Source organism: Bos taurus, chromosome 10 (genome assembly GCF_002263795.3).
Source record: "Bos taurus isolate L1 Dominette 01449 registration number 42190680 breed Hereford chromosome 10, ARS-UCD2.0, whole genome shotgun sequence".
Lineage (NCBI taxonomy): Eukaryota > Metazoa > Chordata > Mammalia > Artiodactyla > Bovidae > Bos > Bos taurus.
Genome location: NC_037337.1, coordinates 20,351,135 through 20,365,009, shown reverse-complemented (window position 1 = coordinate 20,365,009; position 13,875 = coordinate 20,351,135). Strand labels below are relative to the sequence as shown.

General features: G+C 39.5%; 1 protein-coding gene across 5 annotated transcripts in view; it reads right to left on the bottom strand.

Annotated features, from left to right (window-relative positions):
• Positions 1-13,875, bottom strand: part of REC114 (REC114 meiotic recombination protein) — a 183,611-nt gene that overhangs the window by 8,347 nt on the left and 161,389 nt on the right. For 3 of the 5 annotated variants that reach the window (XM_010809032.4, XM_059890777.1, XM_002690533.7), the window contains exons 3-4: positions 9,749-9,832; positions 1,716-1,907 (exon numbers count right to left, since the gene is read on the bottom strand). In XM_010809032.4, coding sequence (XP_010807334.1) covers positions 1,716-1,907; positions 9,749-9,832 — 276 coding nt within the window. Of the gene's footprint in view, positions 1-1,703; positions 1,908-9,748; positions 9,833-13,875 lie in introns of all 5 variants that reach the window. The other 2 variants (XM_059890776.1, XM_059890778.1) reach the window with 1 other exon arrangement.

The following is a 13,875-nucleotide window of genomic DNA, read 5'->3' as shown; positions in this document are numbered from 1 at the left end:
TTATTGCAAAAATAATGTGGCCTTTGTGGATTCCTGAAAAGGTCTCAGGGAAGGGTCCATGGATCATACTCTGAGAACCACGGTACTATAGTAACACCCATGATACACCTGAGACTCCCAGCTAATCTAATTTCTAGCCTTATACGTAACTACAGTGAGAATCAACCTTGAATTTAAAAAATAACTCAGTGTCTTCTTTGGAATAATGTCTATTCAAGTCCTCTGCCCATTTTTTAATCAGATTGTTTTATTTGATACTGAGTTGTATGAGTTCTTGTTATTTTGGGTATTAACTCTTTACTGGATGTATCATTTGCAAATACCTTCTCCCACTCAATAGGTTGTCTTTTTGTTCTGTTGATGATTTTCTTTACTATGCAAAGCTTTTTAGTTGGATTTAGTCCCATTTTGTTTATTTTTTGCTTTTGTTGCCCTTTCCTGAGGCAAATGAAAAGATGCTCAGCATCACTCATCATCAAGGAACTGCAAATCAAACCACAAAATAGTACCTCACAACTGTCAGAATGGCTGTCATCAGAAAGACAAGAAGTAAGTATTGGTGAGGATGTGGAGAAAAGGGACCCTTATGCACTGCTGGTGGCAATGTAAATTGATACCTACTATGGAAAACAGTATGGTGCTTTCTCTAAAAATTAAAAACAATTATCATATGATCTAGTAGTTCCACTTCTGGGTATTTATCCAAAGAAAACAAAAACTAATTCAAAAAGATATTTCCCCCTTATGTTTACTGCAGCGTTGTTTACAGTGGCCAAGCTATAGAAACAACTAAGTGTCTGTCAATAAATGACCGGATAAAGATGAGGTATGTGTGTGTATATGTATACACACACACACACTGGAATATATACAAAATGAGGTGTGTGTGTATATATATAGGGTGGGCCAAAAAGTTCGTTTGGGTTTTTCCCTATGATGTTACAGAAAAACCTGCATGAACTTTTTGGCCCACCCAATATATACACAATAAGATGTGTAGTATCTAAAAACAAATATAAAATGACTCATAAACACAGAGAACAAACATGGCTGCAGACCTGGAGGGATAGGCAAACCGGGTGAATGAGATTATGGAGCATGAACTTCCAGTTACAAATGAATGGGCTTCCCCAGTGGTCCAGTGGTTAAGAACCCCCCTCTGCCAATTCAAGGAACATGGGTTCGGTCCCTGGACTGGGATCCCACATGCGGTGGAGCAGCTAAGCCCATGTGCCACAACTACTGAAGCCCACGCGCCTAGAGGCTGTGCTCTGCAACAAGAGAAGCTACTGCAGTGAGAGGCCCACACGCTGCAACTAGAGCAGCCCCCACTCCCTGCAACCAGAGAAAACAAAAGCCCGCACGGCAATGAAGACCCAGTGCAGCCAACAACAAATAAGTCTTAAAAAAAAAAAGAGTCATAGGGATATAATGTACAGCACAGGGAATACAGTCAATAATACTGTAATGCTTTTGTGTGGTGACAGATGGTAACTAGATGTTGTGATCATTTTGTAATGTATAAAAATATCAAATCACTATATTGTATACCTGAAACTAACACCATAATTATATATATGTCAATACAAGTAAGTCACTCAACATTAGATATCTTTAAGCTACAAATGTGGTGGACTCGGCAAATTCCACTGTGATTTTGGCCCCCCCAGAGCATTACCTTCTCAGGTTTCTCATCCACCTACTTGCCTACTTACGCCATGCTGTGGTGGGATGCTCTGCACACAGCCCTTCCCTTGGCCAGGACTTGGCCTGAACTCCTGGCTGATTCCGTCGGGTACCTGGACGGTGATGTACTGGGCTAGGTTCTGCACGCAGCTGTAGCAGTGTTCCAGTGCCTGCTCTCTGGAGCCTCCACTAAACTGTACCCGGAACATACGACTCTTGTTCTGTGTGACAAATCAAAAGTTATCCTCAGCAACCCTCGTCATATCACTTTACTTTTATTTACTGTGGGGTCTTCCCTTTGTTTGCAGGGGAAGGCGTGTCAATAAGGGAGCAGTTACCCTAGATTGTTGATGTGGGCATAGAAAAGCCAATAATTAGTTTTCTTTTCCCTTTTGGGAGCTGTGCCTCATAATATATTCATTTCCTTCAAGGGACTGACATCAGCAAAAAATGGAAAAGCCCATCATAAAGACTAGGAAGGTCACTATACTGACTGCAGTAAAAGATCCACGTTTTATCTTACTTTGGAACAAAGATTGCATACCGTCTAATTGCTTAGGTGGAGAATCAGTGAAGCTAACAGTCCTGGCTGAACAAAATTTTCCAAACCTGAGTATATAGAAGAGCTAGCCAGATAGATACCACATTAAACAAGCCAGTGAATCTGAAAAACAAAACGGGATCTGGGGACAGGCAAATGCTGACAGCCAGTGTATCTCATTAATTTGCAGTGCCCTTTTATCCTTAAAGAGGCCAGACTTACCTACAAATCACACAGACAAATCAATCACATGCTGCCTTTAATTAGCTGTATGATTTATATCCCCTGGCAAACCAGCAAATGTGGGAGAGATGCAATTAAAATTTTTAAGTGTGGCAACCACATCAAATTTATTTTACTGTAAGTTTAAAAATAGAACTAAATTGTAACAATAACAACAATAAACCTCTTATTTTAACAGAAGTAGCTGCCTTTTTTCTAGTCTGATATCTTGTCTAGTTTTAGAAGACGCAGCTTACCCAAAGGCCACCCCAAAGAGGTGATGTGTATTGTGTACCTTTATTCAATTTCTTCTGCAAAGAAATTCGGATGCTAACATCGTAATAGCATTTTGTATTTTTTAAATACACAAATCACATTGCTAACTGGAAAATGTTTCTAACTGTAGTTAACAAAATCCTGAAAGTTTCTATAAGCAGAAATCCTTGATTTTCTTGTTCACAATTTACATGATTTAAATTTCTAGGTAAAACCATCAAACAAAGCCGTATCTTTAGGATACAGAAAACTGGGCATGGTTAGGTAGTGGTAAGGCGCCATGCCCACAGACACTGCTGCCCTTTCTGCCTCTCTCGGGTTCTCTTCATTTTTAAATTCATTCACTTTCTTCCCCTGAGTATCAAGGTTAACCCATTATCATTGCCCCCTCCAACAATGAAAAAATATGAATATTTTTGAGTATTGCCTATTCATTTCCTTAGTCATTTTTCTCTTGGATGAATAATCCCCAAATTATCAAGTCTTTGAAAGCTAACCCCCTGAAGGAAAGGGAAAGAACTGATGAGAGAACTCCACATTCAGTTTTTGGTAATTCTATGAATCTTAACGTGAAACTGAGCTTTCTTGTTTACAATTAATTAGCTATTTCCACCTCTCACTAGTTGAGACTGTACAAATGGGACATCTATATGTAGCACCTTTGTATCAGCTATCTCCATGATGATTCTGTAATTAACCTTTTGAGAGTAATCACATAAAAAATTGCACCTCATCACTAGATGAAAACTATATAAAGGAACAGATAATTATTAAGTATATAAGCAGGGCAAAAATCTCAGACCACTTGTCTAGAGGTATCTACCTATCTATGTGAGTGTACACAACAATGAGTTTGGACAGTTAGTGTTTCTTTGGAATGTAGTTCCAGGAAATGACAGGGAAAGTTGTATGTCTGACAGCCTAACTGATGATTTGCTCCATGTTCCTTCTATAAAATTCTTAGACAGAATTTGAGCTTATCATCTGAAACCAGAAATACCACCTCAATACATGTGGACCCAAGACAAAGCCAAGGCACATCAGGAGAAATCTAAAATTGAGCTACATCTTCATCCCACATCCTCAGCATCAAAATACCACGACAGAAAACCTGCCACTTGGTTAACCAAAGGACTCCTAGGTTGAAAATCTTGAGGCGATTTCTTTTTATGCCAGAATTAAAAGTCAGAAAGAGCTCTTTGTTGTGAAATGAAAGTCTTTTATGCATATATAATAGCCACGAACTGTCCCAAATAGACTGTCTCTGGTGTCTATCATCTAAGGAAACTACTGGCCGTGCCACATGGCTTGTGAGATCTTTAGTTTCCCAGCCAGGGATTAAACCTGGGCCCTCAGCAGTGAAAGCACAGAGTCCTAACTACTGGGAAGCCAGGGAATCCCCGAAATTACTATATTTTAAGTGCCTTCAAGAAAATTATAGAGTTACCAAGGGAACATTTCCTGCAAAGATGGGCACAATAAAGGACAGAAATGGTATGGACCTAATAGAAGCAGAAGATATTAAGAGAGGTGGCAAGAACACACAGAACTGTACCAAAAAAAAGGCCTTAATGACCCAGATAACCGTGATGGTGTGGTCATTCACCTAGAGCCAGACTTCCTGGAATGTGAAGTCAAGTGGGGCTTAGGAAGCATTATTATGAATAAAGCTAATGGAATTCCAGCTGAGCTATTTCCAATACTAAAAGATGATGCTGTGAAACTGCTGCATTCAATATGCTAGCAAATTTGGAAAAGTGAGCAATGGCCACAAGACTGGAAAAGGTCAGTTTTCATTCCAATCATAAGAAGGGCTGTGCCAAAGAATGTTCAAACCACTGCACAATTGTGCTCATTTCCCATGCTAGCAAGGTAATGCTCAAAATCCTTCAAGTCTGGCTTCAGCAGTATTTGAACCAAGAACTCCCAGATGTACAAGCTGGATGTAGAAAAGGCAGAAGAACCAGAGATCAAATTGCCAACATCCACTGCGTCATAGAAAAAGCAAGCTAATTCCAGAAAAACATCTGCTTCACTGACTACACTAAAGCTGTTGACTGTGGAATCAAACTGTGGAAAATTCTGAAAGAGTTGGGAATACCAGACCACGTTACCTGCCTCCTGAGAAACCTGTACACAGGTCAAGAGGCAACAGTTAGAACCAGACATGGAACAGCTGGTTCAAAATAGGGAAAGGAGTACGCCAAGGCTGTATATTATCACCCTGCTTATTTAACTTATATGCAGAGTACATCATGTGAAATACTGGGCTGAATGAATCACAAGCTGGAATCAAGATTTCCAGGAGAAATATCAATAATCTCAGATATGCAGATGACACCACCTTAATGGCAGAAAGCAAAGAGGAACTAAAGAGCCACTTGAAGGTGAGAGAGGAGAGCAAAAAAGCTGGCTTGAAACTCAACATTCAAAAAACGAGGATCATGGCACCCAGTCCCATCACTTCACAGCAGACAGGTGCAGAAAAAATGCAAACAGTGATAGACTTAATTTTCTTGGGTTCCAAAATCACTGCAGATGGTGACTGTAGCCATGAAGTTAAAAGATGCTTGTTCCTTGGAGGAAAAGCTATGACAGAACTAGACAGTGTATTAAAAAGTAGAGACATCAGACATCACTTTGCCGACACAGGCCCACATAGTTGAAGCTATGGTTTTTCCAATAGTCATGTACAGATGTGAGAGTTGGGCCATAAAGAATGCTGAGCACCAAAAAATTGATGCTTTCGAACTGTGGTGCTGGGGGAGACTCTTATGAGTCCCTTGGATAGCAAGCAGATCAAACCATCAATCCTAGAGGAAATCAATCCTGAATATTCATTTGAAGGGCTGATGTTGAAGCTGAATCTCAATACTTTGGCCACCTGATGAAAAGAGCCAACTCACTGGAAAAGACCCTAATGCTAGGAAAGATTGAGGGCATGAGGAAAAGGGTGTGAAAGAGGATGAGATAGATAGTTGGATGGCATCAACTCAATGGACATGAGTTTGGGCAAACTCCAGGAGATAGTAAAGGACAGGGAAGCCTGACGTCCATAGGGTCACAAAGAGTTGGACACAACTTAGTGACTGAAGAACAACAACAAAAGTGGTGACTTATATGTTAAAGTGTTCCCACTCTCCTTCAAAATACTTAATTTCAAGTTCTTACAACTAATAGAAAATTTCTTGAAGAAACAAACGTTAAGGATTAGTGTTTGTCTCTATACACTAATCTTCATGTACACACAAGAAAATGAGGCTTCACCTTCTGGGAAGCATTGGGCCCATTAAATACTGACTCACAAGTGTGAATGGCATCTCCATGCAGAGATCTTAAGCTGCAGGCTCTATAGCTAATGTTACAGGGTATCAGCAACACGAAGACATGGGCCCAGTCGGTACCACGTAGGAAGACAGCCGAGGAGATGTGAGAATCCTCACAAACATGGCCATGTCTTCCTGCTGGTTTTAGATTCACCCAGATCTGTAAGAAGTTCCCCATCATCACTAGGACCCCAACTGGAGCAGTTTATCCCACCACTAGCAGTGAATTCCTCTAAGTAGAAATTGGAGGTGGGGGAGGATGGAAAAAGGACTTCAACATTTTCTTTGATCCTTTGCTTTGAAACCAAGGGGTGATACTTAAGGCTGAGGCCAGAGAAAACCATGAAAATATTCTTCAGTGAGTTATTGGAGGTGAGTCACAACAGTGGTTTACAATTATTCCTTTGAATCAGTCTTTTCACATAAGGAATTACATGTCGACTGTTAGCCAATCAGCCAAGATCATTTTGATTACAATTACTGAAAAAAAAAGAAGCCCATGTTACAAGTAGGCAGATCTTTTACAATCTACTTATTTCAGCCAAAGAGAAAAGAAACATCATCTTTATTGCCCCTTGAATTTAAGTTACGTTAAATATCTGTTAAAGGAACAAACATTTTATTTCTAAATATTTCTATTTATCAATTTACAGAAAAATGTTTGTTTTGCAATACTTGTTTAACTACAAGTTATCCAAGTCAAGAAACAAAAAAGTTGTGTACCCTTTGCCAAATAAGGCAAAAATCACAGTGTGTTGGCTCAGTATTAATATATCAAAGGATTAAAAAAAGTGAAACAAATAATGATTTTGATAGGAGTTAAAATTTAATATGTAATCCTGATAAAAGTTTTAGTAAATAAACTATAGTTGAAGGAGTATCTTCCTAACATGGTAAAGAATATCCAGTCAACAGCCAGAAATGTTCTTAATGTCTACACACTTGTTCCCATTCAAGTCAGCAAGATGTCAAGGATGACTGTGTAACTGTCAAATTACAGTGTTCTGGAAGGTCTAGATAATCCAGTAAGGTGAGAAAAGTATGGGAAGAAAATTATCATTGTTTGCAGATTATAAAATTACTTTCCTAGAAATTAAATTACCAGAGCTAATAGCAGTTTAGTAAGGAGGCTAAATTTAAAATAATTCAGAAAAAATCTAGTACTAGGCAGCTAGAAATATCTTTGGATAAAGAATACCATTCCAATAACAACAGGCAAAAGGATCCTAAACTTGAATATTTAAAAATCTACATATAAAGTATATGGTATATACATCAATAATCACTTTTCAAATTATATAACTACACAAAATACATGCATTTAACATGTAATCTCTATACACAGAGAGTAAAGACTTTGAAGAGAAAAATTAGGCAAAAGCAGTAGACGGTGATTCACAGAAGAAATACAGATGGTTGGCTAACAAACACACAAAAAAATATTCATTCTCACTAGTTACCAAAGAAATGAAAATTAAAGGAAGATGCTCATTTTTGCTTATCAAATTAGAAATTAGTTTTTAAATTTAAATTATATCACCCTGTTGGAGAGGATTTGGACAAATAGGCATTTTTACAGATGTCAGTGCTGTAGAAACAGGAACAACCTATTTGGAGGGCACATTTACGAAATACACATTCATACTTCTAGTACTTTTATCTCAAAAACTCTGTAAATAAATCCTAATGAAAATCAAAACATTTTTACAATAGTGAAAAATGAGGAATTTGTTAACCGATTCATGGTGCACCCAAACAATACAAATACTAGGTAGTCACGGAAAATCATGTTTCAAAGACTAAGAAATGCCTTGGTATAATGTTCCAGATACAATGTTAAGTGAGGAAAGCAGGATACAAAGCCCTCTGTATACCACAATCCCCAAATTATAAATTATCTATATGGCAGACACTGTTCACTGCCATGAGGCAATCCATACCAGAGGCTGGAAAAGCCAAACATTCATTGGCTAATCTTGGCAGATCGGGATGACCACATTACGCTGTTCTGGTCCCTGAGACAGAAGCAGACATCTTTCAGGGACCATGGGAGGTAGAGCGCCTTACAGGGAAGTCTATGCTTTCCTTATAAAGGGAATAGATGAAGCTGGTTTCCCATGAATGAAATACGACAGCTCTAGTAGCCATTTTGAAAATGTGAAGGCAAGGCCAAGGGAGCTGCAAAGGCGTTGACTCTGGCACAGCAGAGCTGCTGAGCCAACTGCCAGCAACTGCCTGCTTCTGGCTTTTCTATTTAGTGAAAAAAATAACCCTTTATTTTGTGGGGTGGGGCCATTACACCTGGATTTTTGGTCACATGCATCTGAACATTATTCTTACTGATACAATATATATGCCTAGTAAAAACTTTAAAATGTTAATAATGATTATTTTTGAGCAGTCAAATTATTTTCCCCTTTACAGTTATTTTTTTAAAAATTAATAACAAAAAAATTAAAACTCAAATATCAGACACGTGGCATAATATAGCTTTTTAGAAGACACATACATTCATTCAACATGACACCATCGATAGGAGACCAACGCGGGGTCCAGTTTTCTGACAGCTAGTTGGCTACTGGCCTATGTTGCATTTAGTCCCCTCACGTAAAATGAAAACGGGCTCCTGCGTGTTTTGAGTACGTGCTTCGGACCCCTTTGGCCGTCAGATGAAGCCAGAGGACCCCTACTCAGAAAAATGTTTTTAATCACATAAAATATATAAGTTCAAAGGAAACCAATTATACTGAAGTATACTTAATGTATCACACTATTAACACTAATTTATACTCTAATAAGATATATGCTTCCTTATTAATATACTCAATAAAAAGATCCAGCAGCAGGACTAACCACCACCATAACACTGGGGTGTGATGAGCATAAATGACATTGAAGATTTCTGAAACAGCTAAAAAGTGATATGAAGACATTTGATTTCTACTGGTGCAAATGTGGTCTGATGCCAACAGGCATCGTTGAACGAAATTATAAATTTCAGTTAAAGGTCAGTGAAAATCCATGCAGTTCATGGACCCTCTGAATTCTCTAGGGATCCTCTGGAGTGGCTGGTGCTCTTGAAGACCTCTTTCAACTCTCAGTCTATGAGCCCAATAAAAATTAGGATCTTTTACCTGAACTTCAGTTATTATCTAGTCAGTGAATATTAACAGATTGGTTTTTACAGTTATTTCTGAAAGAAAATAATACAGGTGATTAGTTTTCATGTTGCTTTCATAAGGATCATTCTTTATGTTTAATACAGCCAAGTAAGCAAATAAAAAGGAATTATATTATTTAGTATTAAAGAGAGAAAAATGAAAAAACATTCAGTGAAGCATTTGAAAGCACACCCCCTTTGAAATCTAAATAGCAAGACAAACAATGATGTAACTCCACCTTCTCCCAATTTGTGCTGGGAGATGGAGAATGGTCGCAGAGCTCTGTCAGGCAGGTATTGACAGATCAATCACAGCCCTGGTTCTTCAGCAACATCCCCTTATGAACCATGCTTCTGCCTCTCGATAGTCCTTGTTTCATGTTTTGCTCAGAATGCAAACCTTTCTTAAACAAATGTGTTCTTCCCAGTACCATTTCACCTGCAAAGAGAAGCTCCTGCACCCACTCCAGTACTCACTTAGCAGATGAGAAGTGTATGAACAGTTGCTTAAAAACAGTTGGCCACACAGAATCTTACCTTTATGGTTGTTCCAAACAACAGACAATCCATGCGTCTTACAATCTTCAACCAGTTCTTGCTACCAATGAGTGAAAACCCCTCCTGAAACAAAATAATTAAGCAAAATTAGCAACAGAAGCAAAAGAGACATAAAGAATAGCTGTGATGCCGCTCCTTCGTATTAGAAAGTTATCTATCTAGTTATTCTATAACTTAAGCACAATAGAAATGACTCAATATCAACTGCCAAGGATGGCCCTTCCAATGAGTCCCAGTATCTCAGTCCTCTTCCTGAGTTATGATCAACATTAACAGTCTCAGCCTGTATTGCTTTTCTTAACCTTTTCATATTGAAAATCAACAAACCATTAAAGATATTTGCTATAAAATACAATGTTACGCCTCTAGGATTTGGCAAAATACAAGTTTATAATTCCTGGAAGCCAAAGGTTTCCATTATACTAACTCATTAAGTTATCTGCCACATCCCCAACTATACAGTGAGATTTCTCTTCATGAGAATCTTATTTTCAGATTCCTATGTATGGAAAAATGGAAGCAGTTTGGTTTGGGATGCTGAATGTCTAGTTCTTCATTTCAATCTGAAAAAAAACAAAAAAGGCAGAGAGAGCAGTAGAGGGAGGGCACATAAATCTCAAGGGAGGGACAACTGCTGGATCCTAACGGTGTAAAGATAGACTTTTCGGTAGCTTACTAATAATGTTGACTGTGGCCGCTCACGAGAAGTGCTTAGCGTTTAGTACTAACAACTCAGTCGGGGACGGGATAAACTGACAGCGTGCAGAATCGAGCAACTGCATCTGCCTCACGGTGTTGGTCCACCACAGCCAGAGGGGGCGCTGGAGGGACGTGGGAGGTCTACAGCTCTTTATAAAAAAGTTTTCTGAACTCTCATCAAATCTCTCTTCCTAGATTTGAATATGATGAAAGCTACAATCTGCAAAGAAATTTTTTGTTCAGGAAAACTGTGGGTTAATTCCTTGACTTTTTTTTTTTTTAAAGGAGAAAAAAAAAGACCATTCTAAAATGTTGATTCTAAGAATTCTATTATTAATAGGAGTCTTTTTTTTTTAATGAAAAAACAAGTCAGGCAAACCGTTTGTGATTTCTTTTTAAAACTCTCTCAGAAGCAGCAAAAAGAAACATATTCATTATTACCCCCAACATGTAGAAACTGCTGTTTAAAATGGAAGTATGTGGGAAACGTGCACACACGCATTGCTAGGAGGAGTGCAAACTGGTACAGCCTTATGGAGGGCAACATGGTGTTATCAGAACTATGGATGCTTTTACTCTTCAACTCAGCAACCTCTGCTGGACTGAGGATTCCCTTCACAGATCAACTTGCACATACGAAGTGATGCATGGATGGGGTTAAGCATCTCCATATTTTTAATGGTAAAAGATTGGAAACAACTCAAGTATACATCAACAGCAGACTGGTTAAAAAAAGTATGACACTCTATGCAATGAGATACTAAACAACTGTAAAAAACATGATGTCCTACATCAGTGCTGTCCAGTAGGAGTATAATTTGAACCACTTATGTAATTTTAAACTACTAGCTACATTTTAAAGGCATAAATAAACTGGTAAAATTTTAGTATTTAATTTAATACATCAAAATACAGTAGGAAGTGGCAACCTACTCCAGTACTCTTGGCTTGGAGAATCCCATGGACAGAGGAGCCTGGTGGGCTACAGTTCATGGGGTCATAAAAGAGTCAGACATGACTGAGCGACTAATATATCAAAACATGATCAAACACTGTAAAACATTATTAAGATAGTTTATGTTCTCTCTTTTTTTGGTACTAAGTCTCTGAAATCCAGTGGGGTCGCACAGAGTCGGACACGACCGAAACAACTTAGCAGTAGCAGCAGCAACAGTGGGATTCACACTTATACCACAGCTCAGCTGAGATGCTGTATTTTAAATGGTTAACGTGAAATGCAGTCCTACCAAATCAACAGAGTTTAGTGGGATAATATTTTACAGTGCTTTAATTTTTAAACTTAAATTTTAAATAAAAGTTAAAATTCTGTTTTTCAGTTGCACCAGTCACATTTCAAGTGTTCAGTAGCCACAGATGGCTTACAGCTCCCTTCCCGGTCTTTATGTGTTGATCTGTGAGGTACACTGTTCTGCTGGAAAGCAAGCTACAGAACAGTGTCCATGATGTGATATCTTTGTATAAGGAAAGGAGGGAACATACAAGGTATACTCTTATTATTTGCGTGCATTTACATTTTAAAAGGGCTTCCCTGGTGACTCAGTGGTAAAGAATCTGCCTGCCTGCAGGAGTCTGGATCTGATCCCTGAGTCAGGGAGAAGGAAGTGGCAACCTACTGCAGTATTCTTACCTGGAAAACTCCAGGGGCAGCGAAGGCTAGCGAGCTACCATCCACGGGAACGCAAAAGAGTCAGTCACAGCTTAGCGATTGAACAATAACAATAACATTTTACAAACTGGAAGGAGGAGTACACAAGAGACTAATACAAATCATTATCTGTAGGGAGTGAGAGTGAACAGTACGGCCGGGGCAGAGGTTGAAGTGAGATTTTTTACTATTTATCTTTTTATACTGTTTTGATTTTTCAACCACATTAAGCCTCATATGCATGCATGTGGGAATATTTGGGTAAACAAGAATTCCCATTCCAATATGGCATAAACTCAAGGAAGAGAAGAAAGCAGGACCTAAATAAATCCATCTATGGGAACTCTGTACTATCTTTACAACTATTCTGCAAATCCAAAGCTATTCTAGAATAAAAAGTTTATTAGAAAATAAATGAGCGGGCCCTGGCCCCAGCCTGACTTCTAGTCCTCTGACTTCCTACCTCTAGTCCACTGTGGGTCCCCAGAGACTTTACTTGGCTAGCTCACACATCCCTCCATGTCAGCTCGGCCAGACTGGGAGAGTTTTCTCCACAGACACTGCCATTCCCATATGCGGCTGCCTCCACGTATGGCATCACACATCCCAGTCAGTCACCACCCTGAGTGATCAACCTGGCATCCCACTGGGCTCCTTTCCTCACTGCTCCCTCAACACCAGTCAGTGCCCAGGTCTCGGAGAGCCAATCTCCAAACAGCCTTCTCATCCCACCACCCTCCCAACGTACACTGTCCCTGCTGCATCAGGCTGCTCCTCACACACTGATTTTGTTGTAGAGCTTGTTCCTGAAGTGGCCTTCCTTTTTCACTGGTCTTTCAAAACCCCACTTTATCCCAACCAAACCCCACAAGGCAAAGCTGGCTGACCTCTCAGAATTCTATGCTCTCTCAGGATCTTGTACTTACCATGCTATATTGTAATTAGTTATATTTCTTTGTCCCTGATAAGAATGAGGAGGAATCCCTAGGCAGTGCAAGGCAGGTTCTAGAATGTGTCTTATTACCCCTTGAATCCTTGGGAACTATCACAATGTTTAGCAAATGTCACTAGATTAGCTCCTGCAGCCCCTCAGTCCAGGACTCTGGAGTGGCTGTGCCGGAACAGGTATGGCCTTCCTCCCTGACAACACCTTTGAGATGAGCCATTTTATGGCTCTTACTCTTCCGCTTAGCCAAACCACCCTTCCACAGAACTTCACACACCTCTTCCCTCTGCCTCCTCTCCCTGACTTTTTACCTAGTTAACCTCTAACCACTGTTCACTTCACCCTAACCCAAATCTCGGCTGGGCAACCCTAGGACGCTTTCCAATAGCACCGTACTGTTTCTTTCATAGCATTTATCAGTTTGTGTGTGTGTGTGTTGATTGTTCGACATCTATTTTTTCACTAGACTATTAGCCCAGACAGGCAGGGGCTACGTTTGTTCTACTTACTATTATTCATACAATGGGCAACCTTGGTGGCTCAGTGGTAAAGAATATGCCTGCCAAGGCAGGAGACTTGTGTTCAATCCCTGGGTCGGGAAGATCCCCTGGAGAAGAAAATGGCAATCCACTCCAGTATTCCTGCCTGGAGAATCCCATGGACAGAGGAGCCTGGAGGGTCACAGTCCATGGGGTTGCAAAGAATCAGACATAACTTAGTAACTAAACAGTGACAACAACAATACACTCATTATAATCTTTGACACGTAGAAGATGATTCAGCAAGTTTTAGTGA